A 16,332-nucleotide genomic window follows, 5' to 3' on the forward strand; every position below is an offset into this window, starting at 1 on the left:
ACAGATATTGCAATATTCAATATTTTTTATGCGTTAATAATAATCAGCAGGGAAAATATTGCTTAAAGTCATCACAAAACGAAAATGAATCTATTTTCTAAATGCATGTTATTCATCTTTTTGTGAATGCTTGATCCATGCATGATTCAGTGTGTTGTTGTTTTTATTGAGCTTGTCATTTTTAATCATAGCTATCCAACAACTAATGGATTGAATCAAGTCTTCGTCCTGCATTTTGTTTGTACAATTTAACAATGTTAAACCAAGTATAATCTTAAAGTAGTTGTTTTCTGTTAGTTTTTTTGTTTTTGTTTTTTTGTCTCGCCCAAAAATCACCACAGTTGCTGGCATGGTGTTAAAAAAACAAACGACAAACACTGGGATGTACTTCACCATACAAAAGAAAAGATCTGTCGTTAATTGTTACATTGGGACTTTAAGCTGTGTACCTGGAGATGAAGTCAGAACTAACTTGTACAACCAATGGAAAAAGTGTGGATTATCCTGGAAAACTGTTTGCATTTCTGCGCAGTGCCAGCTGACATAGAAACTACATCTTTAAAGCTGTGCTGAACTAATCGTTCATCAGAAGTTTCAGTATTTTAGTATTTTTTCAGACTGTGTATTGACATAGACATCCTTTTATGCGTTCCTCACAATTTAATACTTTGTCAATATTTTAAAACCTTGGATGAGTTTCAGATTTCATTGCTGTTCCCTCTGTGCAGCTGCCTCTTTTCATTTAAGCTGACAGACTCCTGGTTTTTGTAGATTGACGTCACATATGAGCCCCACAGAGACGGTGTGTTACCTGACAGCAGACCTGTTTTACATCGAGGTGGTGCTGCTGCCGGGGGGAAGAGTGGAAGATGTGAGGGTGGCCCATCACGGCGAAGCTCCTGTGGTGAGACGATGTGCGTATAATATTGTGGAAAAGAGTCTGTGACATGCATTAACATGGTTTGGTTTTGTTTGTAGTCCAGCCCATCACTCCTCCAGTTGTTGAGGTGAATCAAAATGTTCTTTTTCAAGAGAAAAATGTATTGAAATATATTGGAGTTGGACTAAAATGGTTATCGTATTCCCGCAGGATGAAGAAATTTCAAGAGTTCTCTCTAAAGTTGGATGATCTTGCCTCTTTTTACAACATCCAAGGAGACAGGTATTGCCTTCTGGTATCTGATTATGATTAATCGCGATTAATTGCATCCAAAATAAAAGTTTTTGTGTACATAATATGTGATTGTACTGTGTATATTTATTGTGTGTGTATATATAATTCACAGACATGCATGTATATATGTAATAAAAATGTTATGTTTATGTATTGAATATATTTCTATATAATATAAATTATATGAATTAAAATATATACATGTAAATATTTTCTATGTACTGTGTGTCTATATATATATGCAGTACACACACTATGTACATAACTTTTGTTTTGGATGCGATTTATACTGATCATATGTTTCTGTAACGCTGAGTGTTCTCTGCCAGTGATGTCAAGAATAAAATCTACGCCTCTCTTCGGCACCTGGAAACCGATCTCTTCAAAATATCCCATTTACCAAGGTGTGGGAAACTAGCACTAACACCATACATGTTTCTTAAGATGAAGGTCTGTTATCATATAATGCACTGAACACCGTCTCCTCTAGGTCTTTGAGAGAAAGTGACCTTCATGTTGACCTCATTATGAACGGTAGGATTGGGAACGTCCAGCCAGGCAAAGAGGGTATGCAAGAGAAACGGTGTCAGATCAGCATGTTTAATGTGAAATATTAAACTGTTCTCTAATGTCTCCTTCCTCACAGGAACTCCAATGACAGTCGAGTACTACATTAGTCCATTAGATGTTCTCATGGGGTTGTCTGACACCGGTATTAAAACAGTAACTTGGCACATAACTTCTAATCCAGTGTTATTTTTCATATTGTATTTTATTATTATAGAGTTTTTGAATTGGCTTTTCTTTTTTCTTTGTTTTAAGGTTTCCTTAACTTTTTATTTATTTTAGTTTCAAGTTTTAGTAATTTATTTGGGCATATTGCATACATATAATTATTATTATTTTTTTAATAACCAAAACTTGTTTTAAAGGTGTCACATGATGCTATTTTAAAGATCATTATTTGGTGTAACAGAATATGTTGACATGCTTTAATGTTCATAAAACGCATTATTTTTCAAATACTGTACATTATTGTAGTTCCTCTATGCCCCGCATCTCTCAAACGCGTCGTTTTCTACTAAGCCCCTCCTTCTGACAAGCACAGTCTGCTCTGATTGGCCAGCTGACCCAGTGCATTGTGATTGGCCAAACACCACAAGCACGCGTCGGAAATGTAATGCCCCTTACCTTAATCGCGAGCTTCAAGTTAGTTATACCATCAGTTCAAGCCCGAAAGGGGAACAGACTCTGAGATGGTGCTCGTATGTATTTGCAGTACACAAGCCGCGGTTAAGACCATTTCTGACGCGCTGTATACTCCGCTGTGATGAGACCCTGTTCCCCTCTCACACACACACACACACACGATGCCTTAAGTGCAAAACTCCGCATTTGAACAGTCAATAGCAAATACTTGAACTAATAACAAAACATGCTTACAGTCGCTGATTCAGAAGCTCCAGATTGTCATAGAAAAGTCAGAATTGACTGATCCTTTTTTTTTTTTTGAAATAGCCTTTGTGCACAGCCAGCCTTGTACTTTCCTAGGTTCATGAAACTCGTCCATAGAATGCGTTGCACAAATTCGAACATCTGGGTTGTGCTGTTGTGTTGTAAACAAATCTGATTCCTAATTGCATCTACTTTCGGAAGAAAGTGCTTGCTTTGGCCTAGAAACACCCAGCGTCTCCCTGACACGACTGCATCAACACTACTGCGGTTACTGAAACCACGCCGCCTTTCTCTGTGTGAACATTTGGGCAGCATTACGCAAATATTTCCACATCGTGACGTAGAGATGTGGGGTGTGTTTAAATGAGCCGTTTTAGGAGGCGTGGACGAGTCTTAACTTTTATAGAGAATATCTCTTTGGTTTTGAGACTTTAGTCTTTGCAACTTCAGGGATCTTATCTATGCACAAACAGCTTGTAACACTCCAAAGAGAAAGGAAATCGCATCATATGACCCCTTTAATTTTAGTAAACAACAGTTCTAATAAGTCCAATCAGATAACCATAAAATACCCAGTGACATTGTTTAGTTTTACTTATTTTAGTACATCAAGTTAAACTAAATTAAAATGAGAAGTTGAAAGTTTTATATTTTAGACATTAATTTTATATTTTTTGTGGTTTTAATTTTAGTCTTTAACCCCGAGCCTTCTGCTTTTATGTGTTTTGTATTGAATATAGGTGAGGTTAGTGGTGGGCAGATTGCTCTGGTGACAGTGGGAAGCAGTGACGCCTCTCACAGGCTGCAGAGGGAATCGCTGATCTCTTGTCCACCTCAGGTCGACTCTCTCGGGTGAGTACTGGACTGTTTCATACCAGTCTTTTGAAACTGTGATTTTAACTCTGATTTGTGCTGCTAACACACAAGTTGCAGGCTCAAATAGAGACCAACAAGGAAATGGGAAGTAGTTGTGCCCTGAACAAGTGCTTTTGACCCTTCACAATTCCCTTTAACACCAGTCTAGCTCTAGAGAGAAGAATGAATGGTGCAATATTGATTTTTCTGACCCTTATTATACCAGCCAAGATTAAATCAATTTTTTATTTTTTTTCTGTGCTGTAGGTTTCCAGTGTTTGAGCCGCTCACTGAATCCTGCTCTGAAGTACTCCCTGCCACCTTTCTTCTAAAACTACAGCCGCCGTTACCCGTGCTTATTTCCTTCATAGACAAAATGGGCAGCGTCACAGGTGCATCATATGTTGAGACATTACGGTTGAACCATATCATGTACCGATGCCAAGTAACCGGTCTCTAAACATTACTCAGATGGAGTTATAGCCGAGAAACCCCAGCAGGTGGAGCCTCTACCTCAACTTCTCATGAAGACCAGCAACACGCTGAAGAGCTCCTGGACAGAAGGGCTTCAGTTTGTTGTGGTCTGTGAAGTCATGTAAACAACTATGTTTGCCATGATATTTACATGTATTGCAAAGAGAAATTATTGGATATTCAAAAGTTTTGTTTCATTACTAGCTACTGTACATTATTTGCATTGAACTGTTCTTGTCATTCTTTGCTGCTAGATGTTTATTTTGGGACCGCAAAAGTAGACGTTCATTAACTTGCTTCCGTTTCGGTCTTATTTACCTTGGTTACGGTCTTCAATGTTTCTCAGCCATTGCCTGTCTCCGAGTACCACAGTTATGTGTTCCCTGGGGCCGAATGGGGCCGAGAGTCCTGGAAAGGAGCCTTAATTCACACAGTCCCCTTCACGCACCCCGGGCACGTCCCTGCCTTACTGGATCTCCTTCGCCATCAGTCTGCCATCAATGTCCTGCTGGCAAGCTGCTTCAGTGACCACAGCCACCAAATAGGTTATTAATACAGCTTATTCATGCATTCAGCTGGCAGCACATTCTTTGACTCAATTGCCGTAATTTAAGATGGAGCTTTTGCCATCTCACTTTTCAAAAACTGTAGATGCTGGCTTGCTGTATGACCTGAGATGTGAGATCCTTCCAGGATCAGACCACTGCCTTTCTGTTACATTCAGCCTTGATGATAACATCCACCTGGCTGTTCGTAAGGACCATTACACACTATATTAAAAAAATATGCATTATGTGCAGCAGATTATGCTTCACATTCACTATTAAGCAAATTCATTGCATGCTGTCTGAAATGTTTTGCATCATATTTTGGCACATCTGGAATGCTGTGGAAACCAGTCAGCATATGTACAATATGAAAATTTAATTTTCTGTGCTAGTTCAGGTGACGGTGGTGGACTCTCATCAGATGAGCTGCAGACTTCTGATGCCTGACTTTGTGGATCATAAATTGGACGACTACATATCCAGGGTCCTAATGCGGTGCGTCCAACATCTTGCATCACAATTGCATATGCTCACTAATTAGGATGTCATTTTTGCATTTGAGAACTGTTCCGTTAACCATATCAACAACAAACTCAAACCTTAAAGGGTTAGTTCATGCAAAAATGAAAATTTCCATTAGTTACTCACCCTCATGTCATTCTAGATTCATAAGACATTTGAGAAACAAATGAAGATATTTCAAAGATTTCCGTTCCTCGGTTGAAAGTCAATTCATCCAAAACTTTAACATCGTAACGGAAATCCAAATTAATTAAACCGTTTAATCCAGGTCTTCTGAAGAGACATGGGCACTTTATATAAGCAGGTTTTTTTCACATACAAACATTTTATGTGCACTGATCATAGTGCTTCTGAAAAACTGAAGTTCATAAAGAAATACACTTGAATGGAACGGTTTAATCTGAGTCTTCTGAAGACACATGATCACTGTATATGATAAAACATTCTTTTTTTTTCGCATATAAATATGGATCAATGCACAAAGCACATAATATATGGTTAATGAAAGCTTGACACGCGAAGGACCGAAATCTCTCAGGTTTCATTCAAAATGTCTTCCTTTGTGCTTCAACAAAAGTCTTTGGTTTTGGTTTGAAACAACTTGAAGGTGAACATGATGGCAGAGTTTTATCGGTGAACTATCCCTTTAAATAAAAAATGAGGTTATGGACCGACCTAATCCTCTGAAAGCCCTGCAAATTTCCACAGAATTTAAACACACTCCTGTTTGCAGAGTCCAGACCTTCCATGTTTACCAAATATTTAGCTTTCACCTTCCTGTAAGTGTGTAGTGCTCTCAGATTTTATGTTCTCTCAGATATTCTGCAGATTTTTACCCCAAAATGCCCAGAAAATGTTAGATTCAAAGCGAGCCTTGTCCCAGACTGCTGCTTGTTCTCTGGAAACTCCCTCTGTTCATGAATCATCCTTCACCCATTTGTTTTTCTGTCCAGATGCATGTCCATTCCCATCACGATGAGGGCCATACGCAGGAAAGTGGCACCTCCCTCCTTACCTGCTGCCGACCCAGAGTCCTCTTCTGCACTGATGGAGATCACTGATCAGTCTGTTCCTGAAATCATCAGCACCGTCTGCCTCCGTCTCCCATGAGGCCCATGACAGCATGGCCTCTCCTCCTCCAGGCTGCTATCTTATGTCTGTTGCTGACCCAGCGGCTGATAATGTGAATACAGATGCAACCAGTGGACTTTCTGCAGAGCTTCTCTAGTGCGACGAGAGATTTTACTACAGAGAGTTTTAAGAGATTTCTTGCACTATTTTAGACTAATCTTAAATCATTAAATAAAAAATAAACCTAAAAATAAAAGTGTGTTATCTTAAAAGCTTATGAAAAGTGGTTTTATCCCGTGAATTCAAGTCTGACTACAAGAAATCAGAGCTGTTCCTGGTCATATTGTGTATGATTTATCATGCACTTGTTGCATTTATTTTAAAGAGGAAAAAATACTTGTCTTCATTATTCACTGAATCACAGAATAGTCTTTATTACTAAACAAACTACAAAATGCAGCATTTTTAAGTGTTTATTTATTATTATGCATGGATCGCTTCCAGAAGCTGGCTAGTGTTTGTCTATGGGACACCCTTAGTATTTCTGCCAGGGTCCAAAATCAATGTGCAAAAATCCACTTTGGCAAGTATTTGTGCTCGGCAAAATAGATGCTTTAGATTCTCCCTGTGGTTTTCCACCAAAAGAGCCTATTTTATCTGTTAACTCATTACACTTTCAGATTCAGATTTAGATTTTATCATTGCAATGCTTAAGCTGCACAATGAATTCATCTAATTGTATAAAATAAAACATCCAACCAAGTGCCTTTTAAAAATAAGAATATTTTTAAAAAGGCTGAATAATGCATGTAGCTTCGAGGAACTTCTCCGTATGATATGAAGCACATGCAGAATATCCAAGTTCAGTTAATACATTGACAACTAAAATAAGTATCCTGTTCTAAATGAGGAGTATCTAAACGTGGAGTATCCTCCCTGTCGGATCTGATTTTGTCCAACAGAGGGTCTCTGACATGCATTACTCCCCATTCATATTAATATTGCAAAAAACAACACCTTTTGTTGCCAAATGTCCAGATGTTACATTTGAAGCAGGATACTTATTTTAGTTGTCACTGTATTAACTGAACGTGGATGCTCTGCATGTGCTTCCCATTATCATATGGAAAATGTTCCTTGAAGCTACATGAACCTTTTTAAAATGGCAAAGTAGTAGGACATCCAGTATTTTTTGCACAGTTTTTAATGACTACTGTGAATCTAGACATACTTTCTTTTTTTTGTGCACTATTTAGTAGGGAACAGTGTTGAGGAAAGCTACTTTTAAAAGTAATGATTACAATATTGTGTTCCTTAAGTAACTTTCTCTTCTTTCTCATTTGTGTTATTTAACATTTAATCGTTACAGGTTTTTGTCATATTCTGAGTCTGCATTTTACTGTATTTTTTAATTGAGGAATACTGAATCTGTTAGATGAGTAAATGCATGCTCACGTTTAGTCTAGATCTACAGTAAGATCATGTTCACACAGTGCACATAACGCCTCTGCACTGACTCCTGAATCCTCTCAACATGGCAACACGAGAGCTGTCATTATTTGAAAAAGTACCTCGGATATTTTCTTCTAAATTAAAGAAGTAATGCATTGCATTACTAGTTAATTGAGAAAGTAATCTGATTACATAACTCGCTTTATTTGTAATGCATTTCCCCCAGCATGTGATGTGATGACTGAGACACTGACATAGGTGTTTTTGTAGAACCTGGTGCCATGTTACAAAGGTGTATGGCTATTAGTAAAACTTTCAGCAATAATAACTGATGCATTACTACAAATGCTAACTTTGGGGAACCTGGTGCATTAACCTGGCTTTCTGCTTCTGGTCAAATGCCTCTTCAAAACTGGATGTTTTCTGTTGAGTTTAATGATTTGAACCTCATCCTCCAAAAGGAAGAAAGCTTTAATATGACTAAAACCTCAGATTTTAAAAACTAGATTTCTTCGTTGTTTTGCTATCACATCTGTACATGTGTGTCTGTGTGTGCCAGCCTGCATCAGTAGAGCCCCAGAGACAGGAAGTAGATGGCGTTCTTGGGTTGCAGAGCGTTTGGCTGTAAAGGCTTTCTCTGGCTTGGCATTCGAGCTCAGTCCAGACAGCCAACAGACCGCTGATTGGTGCCATGCAAGCCAAACAGACCAGTCAAAAGTACACTAAAAGTTTTCTCAAACTCGGATCCAAGAAAAATAACTTTTGTGTAACTCTGCTGTTTGATAGATGAAAAATAAATGAATACATAATTAACAACAGCCGTTTGGTATTTAGATCTTTATAAAACTGTGTGGTCCGAACATGTCATTAGTCCCAGAATGAAGTCGTAAGATCTTCAGCATGAGTCTATTCACCTTGATAAAGAGAGAGATGTTGATGTGTCCACCCATTCAGGGCCACCAGCACAAAAACACTGTCAGCACTTGCAAACAATAAGGAACTCTGTGTTGTCGCTACATAAAGGTCACAGGCGTTTACTAATTGATGGGAGTTTCATGGAAGTAATTCCTAGACTAGAAAACCCTTGTGTATGATTCCTGTTTTGTTCAGAGTAAAAGGCTTCCGTTAATAGTCCCAAATGGCCTTATTCTGCACAGGAAGCCTAACTAACAATAGAACACACAGTAAGGATGCAGACTAGTTTGGTTCAAAAGGAAACATGTTGTGCCACTGATATTAATATATTATATTAATGCCCCCTCGATAACAATTCTGAAATGCAGTAATACTCGATTCAGTTTATTAATTATAACGTGATAAATGTGCTCGCAGATACATCTGCATGTCTATTGGATTATTGTCTTTCAACTTAGACTACATTCTCACAGAACTACTAATTTTACTCTTCTAAACCATTTTGGCCATGTATTTTCATCAGATCTTAGTGAACATGAAGTCAGTTTCCCACGAGTTCTCACGTGGCACTACTAGAAACTATGAACATAGTGCACTAAACCTTGATGACTGCAAGGCACATATGTGTCCCTGCAGCACAAAAGCAGTCATGAGCAGCACAGGTATATCTGTAGCAATAGCTAACAATACATTGCACGAGTCAAAATTACAAGTTTTTCTTTTATGCCAAAAATCATTAGCATATTAAGTAAAGATCATGTTCCATGAAGATATTTTGTAAATTTTAATTCATCCTTCTGCAATTTAATTTAAAAAAAATTGTGCTGAAAGTCTTAAATTCATAAAGTCAGAGCATTAAATGTTGCATTAAATGGCATTACATACTTCCTCGGTATTTTTTAGTTTTCCAATACAAACACAAAAACAGAACAAGTCTTGTTTCCTGAAGGAAATTGAACATAAGTGAGTTCATGCTTAAAAAAAAGAACAAACACCTTTCAGCGGAGTGTGAATAAACAACTCTTTTTGCTAAGAGACATTTGCACTGGAAAACAAGACAAAAATCCTGATGAAGAACATTTTTTTGCAGTGTCACGAGAAGGTCAAATTAATGAAAAATAATGGAGATTTATTGGAAATTGCATTCTTAAACATTAAAACATTGCTAAGACATTTATGCATAGAGATAACGTGTTCCATTCCGTTTATTAGGCTACTTAAATTTTCTTTACTTGGTCTTAAAAACAAGTCTTAAAAGTGCTACTTGTATCTAATAGGCTTTTATTATATCATATTATATATTCTTTTGTATTATTTATCGTATACCCGAGATGTTTTAGATGAGAGAGTGTGCGGTTGCTGGATGCTCAGGAGGGTCTCTTTAAAGATGGTCCAGCCCCTCGCAGTGCGAGTGAGTTCATGGTCAGTTTCTCGCAGCTTCTCCACAATAATGCTCATTTTCTCGCTGAGATCGTTCTGCTTTCTGAATGCTGCGTTATAAAGAAGACTCTGTCTGTTCCCAGAATGGAGCTATATTGTGTGTGCATGAGGACTTATTTCGTGTAATCTCGCTGCTTTATATTTGTCATCGTGAGGAGAGACTATGTGTTCTTCAGGATGGGTGCGAACAATGGCAAACAGTGTGGAAGTGAAGGTACGTGATCTCCAACACATAAAACACTTCACTTTCAGTACAAATGCTGCTTTTTAGTAACTGGCGTGTGCTTTTAGTTGTCGGAATAATGATACAGAGCTGCTCTGGATGAGTTGTAATAAATTAAGCACATTCTGATGATGTGGAAATGTTTGTTTTGTGCAGCTTTGTTGATTTTACATATTTATAATGTAATGCTCAAAAGTGTTCACGAATAAATGGTAGCCTACAAGGTGCACTAAGAGCGAAATCGTGCTGTTGAAGATAAAATCGGCTGATTTTAGTAACACTCATAAAGGTATTAAACAATATAAGCACTCATCCTGAGAGCACTGCACTTGTCTGTAAAGCGCTGTAAAACAGCAAAAAAAAAAAATAGCCTAGAGATACTGCTTTCTTCTAGGTATGTGTTTTTGGGGGCGGGGTTACCTGGAAAATGTATCTGCGGCCATCAATAATAAACCACGCCCACAATAATGTATCGCCCACCGCAACTAGAACGCTACAGACCACACCCACTACTGAATATATGCAATAACACCTCCGCGACAGATACAACACGAACAAGGCTTTGCCAGTTGTCTTGGATTTAAGTCAATTTAATAATGAAACTTTGTAGTAGGCTACCCAACTTTACAGCTTTTGAAGCCAAAACTTTGTTCTTCCAACAAGCCTCTTATTTTAAATGGCTAACATCTTTCTGCTAAAGATTTTTTTATTTGAAATACGATTTGTATGGTTTAGTTAACTATAATAACCCTGGGTTAGCATCTGCTGCTTTTGACAAGTGATCATGACCCATATCTGAGTGCCATGAAGCACAGATGGCATCCAGGAGGCTTGTTTCAAATAAGCAACTACTACTGGGATGAATGGAAATGCAAACAGATAACTTTTTCCAGGTATTGTAGTCTTCCTAACCATGGGAAATAAAGGGAATAATCGAGAAACATGTTTGGTAACAGTAATCATTTGTGTAACCACAGAATAGTTTTTGTGCAGTTCTGATCCCAGAAGTAACAGCTGATCTTTACAAACAGTCTTGAGCTCCTCCACCCCTGTATAATGGAGTTGTGCAGATGTGTGTACTTTATGTAGTTTTGAGTAAAACTCAACACTTGTGGGTGTGTGAAACTGCTCAAAGTCAGCTCTCTCTGGCTTTGTTTACATCTGCCATTTATATTAGTCTTGTGTGATTTGATCAGAAGTGGTCATCACTGTGTACCTGATAGTGTTGTGTCTCAAATGCACCTCCTGTCAGCACTTGTGGTTTGATTTAGAGTGGAGGATGTCTTGTGAAAGTTTTGCCTAGCAACATCATAATAACAGCGTCCTTTTCTGGTCATAATTCAAGGCGTGCAAAGCACATGGGGTCCACTTGACGGATGAGTCACATGAAGCAGATGTTCTGGCTCACTGATGTCACTGCAACACGTCGTCACGCTGCGTTCAGTGCAGCTCACGTTATTCTGCTGCTTTTCCGTCGTGACCGAGGTGATAAGAGTTCATTGAGTCATTCAATGCATCAGCGGTAATCTGACAGCTTGTTTGAAAGACCTTCACACAACAGCTTTCCAGGGTGGATGTATGTTGGCAACATGTAAAGGGGCGTTCACACACAAAGCGATTCGCAACGACCATCAATACAGCAACTCTGTGACCTCTTTATATGTGTGAAAAGAGCATTAGAGAGTGTGTTTATTCCTGTGTGGATGTGTGTTAAGAGGAACTTGTGTACAGAGGGAACGGTGTTTGTGGGATGAAGGCTGTACTCTGCTCACATGGAGCTGCTTGTGGTTCACGTTTATGACCTGACAGAGGATGACGTGCCATAAACCAACCCTGCCAAATGAACACACACACACACACACACACACACACACACACACACACACACACACACACACACACGCACACACACACACACAAAAGGACTTATCCAAGGACTTCAACTTCTTAATGAATTGTTTCATGTAGTCAAATGAAATATGGCTAAAATGAGTCTGATATTCATCACATTATGCAATTAAAATTGGTTTTACCAGAAAGGCTAAGCTGGGGTGTGCTTTCCATGCAAAACTCATTGCTTCAAGCTGCAGTCTGTAACTTTTTTTGGTTAAAAATGATCCGAAATCACGTCTGTAAACATTAAGAAGTCGTCCCGGCTAGTAGCTATATCGCATGTGAGGATCCTGCAGGTGGTGGTTCATTTAAAACTTTTTCTCACAGCAGCTGGAATAATTCAATTTATCATTTTGATGGCGGATTGTAATCCAGAAATAACAGTTTTTTTGTTGTTGTTGTTTTATGCATTTAGCAGGCGACTTACATTCCATTCAAGTTACAGTTTTTACATTTTTTTTTATCAGCTCTTGCTTTCCCTGGGAATTGAACCCATGACCTTGGCATTGCTAGCGCCATGCTCTACTATTTGAGCTACAGGAAAGCCTTTATGAAACACATGCGACTGAAATTAAATGTGACCCTGGACCACATCCAGTCTTAAGTCGCTGGGGTATATTTGTAGCAATAGCCAAAAATACATTATATGGGTCAAAATTATACATTTCTCTTTTATACCAAAAAAGGATATTAAGTAAAGATCATGTTCCACGAAGATATTTTGTAAATTTCTTACCGTAAATATATCAAAACTTCATTTTTGATTAGTAATATGCATTGCTAAGAACTTCATTTGAACAACTTTAAAGGAGATTTTCTCAATATTTAGATTTTTTTGCTCCCTCAGATTCCAGATTTTCAAATAATTGTATCTCAGCCAAATATTGTCCGATCATAACAAACCATACATCAATGGAAATATTATTTATTCATTATTATTTGATGTGTAAATCTCAATTTCGAAAAATTGACACTTGATTTTTCTTCTTAATTAACCAATTAACACTTAATTGGTTTTGTGGTCCAGGGTTACAAATTATATTCCAGTTTTAAATGTGCATCTGATTACAGATCGCACAAGATTACATAAGATTTTTATTTTAAAGAGAATCAGTTCTAAGGAAGAATAATTTGCTTTTTGGGTTAAAATAATTTCTTTGTGAAATTTGAATGGTATGACAATTAGAGATTAGACGGTACAGAAATTGAAATGTACATGTAACGCTAATATACACTACATACATAGTCATGCAATGCTCATGTTGTTAACTAACAATCTGAGAACAAAGTATAACAAAATAATAATTTGCACGGTTTGATGTGATATGAGCTAACCATATTACCACTTTAAAATTTAATCATCATTCGTAGCGCAATTTATTGTAATGCTTTTTTCCTCAGTTGGTCAGAACAAAAGTGGCAGACTTGTTGCTTACTTATCCAATATCCAGTGAAAATTATTATTTGGGTCATATATTCCAAGAGGGCGAGAATCTGTGATATTCTAGTATAGTATCCACACATACTCCTCAAAACATTAGAGCAATCTGCGCTGGAGCCGTGCCGCAGTACAACCCACGTAATGAAGGATAATTGCGTAAATAATTGCAATTTCAGGTTTCAAACAGAGATGGCGACAAAGAGGCAAAACTTACAGACTGCAGCTTTAACTACCATAACACAATTCATTATTGAAGAAGTTAACTAGCTAGTCATGACTATTAATAGAAATCATAGCTAGTAGGTCATACATCCATTGGTTTAATAATGACACCCCGCTCGTCTAAGACTGAATTAATGTCAGATTATTGTTGTAAATAACAAACTAGAAGTACTAGAGCTCATTTCCAAAAATGTCCACTCTTAAATTTGCATATATTGTTACTTTTGGATGGAAACCTTGTATGTTCAGACTCACTACTTTTGAGGAATTGAGAAAATCCCTGTGTTTCAAGTAAGTCAGTAAGTGCACTGCATTATGTTTTCGTCAGTTTACAGGTTACACAGTGTCTTGTGGCTGTGTGGGTGCTCAGTTTTTCCTGTCGTTGAATACATTTAGACAAAATCTTGTGCTAAAAAGATGAAGTGCTATGCAAAGGTTTGACAGCTATTGCTAGACTAAGACATTCTTCTCCTCTCCTCAAATACATAAAACAGCCTTTATAGACAGTGTTTCTTGAGTAAAGAGGTATGAGGTTTGCTGATCTTTTTAATACTTTTCATAGGATAGACATTTGTAAAACTGACAGAGAGATGACAATAGTGATGAAAAAACATTGATTGATGATAAAAAAGACAATTTTGCCTGACAATGACGATATATAATGAAAGATATAGATTATACTGCATGTTGGCTTGCTTAGTTTGCTCAAGAGCGTGAAGTACACGTTTACTAACAAGAAACTACACTTCTAACCACACATCGAGAGTTGTAATTCAACCACAAAACATTGTGAAGCTGTTTGCAAATGTGTGTTTGAATTATGATTTCAGGAAACACTGAATCATTGAGCTATGTTGGAAACCAATCCAATTTACTAAAAACTGGCAATATGAAAAATATTAAAAATTCATGTAAAAACAGAAATCCACTACTGTAGCTTGTCAGAAACTTAAAAATATATATAAAACATGAGAAATTGAATAATACCCTTCTATTTTTATTATTTCTGTTGTGTTAGGGATCAGTCTGACACATGTTCAAAATTAGCACAGACACAAAATGAGTACTTGGAGTGATTATTTGCACACTAAGGTGCAAATAACTACATGCATATCTTACAGTATTTGTACGTAGTGCAAGAAGTGTTTATTGCTATTTGTACGTTGTGTTTTTTATGTCTGGTTCTCCAACTCTTGTGAGGGGCAAATGGGTTTCTCACAATTATTTCAGTGCTGCAACAGTCTAGTAATTAAGATCCAAAAACCTAACAACATCTGGCAGTTTTTTTGTTTTTTTTTTTGACTGTGAAACTCTACTAGGTGAAGAAGCAGTGAATTTTCCTTGAATGATTCAAGTAAAATTTGAGTCCTAAGTTCTTATGTATTTCACATTTATGTGTTTGACAAGTTTTTCTGTTATTTAACGGACTTCCTTGGAGTTTTTCAAAGTGGTAAATTGGTGTAAACCTATGGGACAGTCGGTTTGACCCCAACACAAAAGTTGTAACATCCATATGTCAAAACTTTGCATGCAGCAATATTTCGATCAGTTTGTGAGCACAACAGGGGGTTGAGTTTTCCTGGTGAATAGCATGGCTATGATGGTCTAACAGCTAGGCCGGCACCAAACAAGCACTTACTCGTGCCAGCCAACATGAAATTCATGCAGTTCAGGCACTTAACACTGGCTTGTTCCTGCGAATAGGGAACCATAATCTTAAGGGTGGTGGTAGTGTTGTTGATTTATGTCTGGATCTCCGTTCCAAGCTGTGAATGACCACACTTTTATTACAACACCAATCCAACCTTCAGATCCACACATGTGAACTCAAGTATCAAACTTATTCGCCCTCTTAAAAAAAACCTCAAGCCGTCATGAATGGTCTCCGCTCTTTCTCTTGCACAGTGGCCAAATATGTCCTAATGTATGATAGATAAATCAGTCTTGGAGGATCTTAGCGAAACTGCAAACTCTGCCAGTGTTGGAGATACTAAAGTAATTTCTTCCATCTATTGTTCCAGTTACGGATATTGTCTTGGCAGGAAGATGTAAACCGAAGGTTTTTGCTCAGCTTCAGTGCGTTCCTGATGAGCACTGAGTAATGAGTTCCTCTCGAAATCTTTAATCATGAAAACCTCAGACCTCACTTTGGATTAGGAACAAGAGGAGTTTCCTTGCTTTCGGTAATGTTTCAGCAAGTGAATGAGTGATGGGGCCAAAATGTCCGATTGTACTTTTATTGCATCTGTTATAATATTGACTTACAGTGGGAATCGTTGCACCCCACCCTTCTGTGAAACTGCACACCAGCTGGCCGATGGAGATGACCGTACAGATCACGAATGCACACAATCAAGTATGAGCTCGACAACACTGTTTTCACAAAATGTTATTTCCTTCTTCCCTTCTGTCCCAGGCAAGGGTAGCTCCAGTATCTCCTCAGATGTGAGCTCCAGCACTGATCATACGCCCACCAAAGCTCCCAAGAATGTGGCTACCAGTGAAGGTAAACCATCTGGTCTTCATTATGAGCCAAAATGCCTGCTTAACTCCCATTCGCCCTTCCGTTCTGCTCTCTCTCTCTCTCTCTCTCTTTATGAAATGCTTAACATTTTGGAGCGAACTCATGTGCTCGTAGGATAACCTG

General features: G+C 37.9%; 2 protein-coding genes across 2 annotated transcripts in view; both read left to right on the top strand.

Moving 5' to 3' along the window:
* LOC306862989 (mediator of RNA polymerase II transcription subunit 1-like) overlaps positions 1 to 6,487 on the top strand; it is an 8,742-nt gene extending 2,255 nt beyond the window's left edge. The window contains exons 5-18 of the mRNA XM_079406122.1: positions 772 to 904; positions 979 to 1,007; positions 1,091 to 1,162; positions 1,504 to 1,578; positions 1,665 to 1,741; positions 1,821 to 1,886; positions 3,370 to 3,481; positions 3,752 to 3,876; positions 3,956 to 4,065; positions 4,305 to 4,503; positions 4,610 to 4,711; positions 4,899 to 5,001; positions 5,982 to 6,211; positions 6,268 to 6,487. Coding sequence (XP_079262248.1) covers positions 772 to 904; positions 979 to 1,007; positions 1,091 to 1,162; positions 1,504 to 1,578; positions 1,665 to 1,741; positions 1,821 to 1,886; positions 3,370 to 3,481; positions 3,752 to 3,876; positions 3,956 to 4,065; positions 4,305 to 4,503; positions 4,610 to 4,711; positions 4,899 to 5,001; positions 5,982 to 6,138 — 1,360 coding nt within the window. The 3' untranslated portion in view covers positions 6,139 to 6,211; positions 6,268 to 6,487. The remainder of the gene's footprint in view (positions 1 to 771; positions 905 to 978; positions 1,008 to 1,090; positions 1,163 to 1,503; positions 1,579 to 1,664; positions 1,742 to 1,820; positions 1,887 to 3,369; positions 3,482 to 3,751; positions 3,877 to 3,955; positions 4,066 to 4,304; positions 4,504 to 4,609; positions 4,712 to 4,898; positions 5,002 to 5,981; positions 6,212 to 6,267) is intronic.
* A 3,323-nt stretch (positions 6,488 to 9,810) lies between these two features.
* LOC306863153 (F-box/LRR-repeat protein 7-like) overlaps positions 9,811 to 16,332 on the top strand; it is a 36,306-nt gene continuing 29,784 nt past the window's right edge. Inside the window, exons 1-2 of the mRNA XM_079406366.1 lie at positions 9,811 to 10,120; positions 16,102 to 16,191. Of these exons, the coding sequence (XP_079262492.1) occupies positions 10,084 to 10,120; positions 16,102 to 16,191 (127 nt within the window). The 5' untranslated portion in view covers positions 9,811 to 10,083. The remainder of the gene's footprint in view (positions 10,121 to 16,101; positions 16,192 to 16,332) is intronic.

The sequence above is a fragment of the Barbus barbus genome (genome assembly GCF_936440315.1).
Source record: "Barbus barbus genome assembly, chromosome: 44".
Taxonomy (NCBI): Eukaryota; Metazoa; Chordata; class Actinopteri; order Cypriniformes; family Cyprinidae; genus Barbus; species Barbus barbus.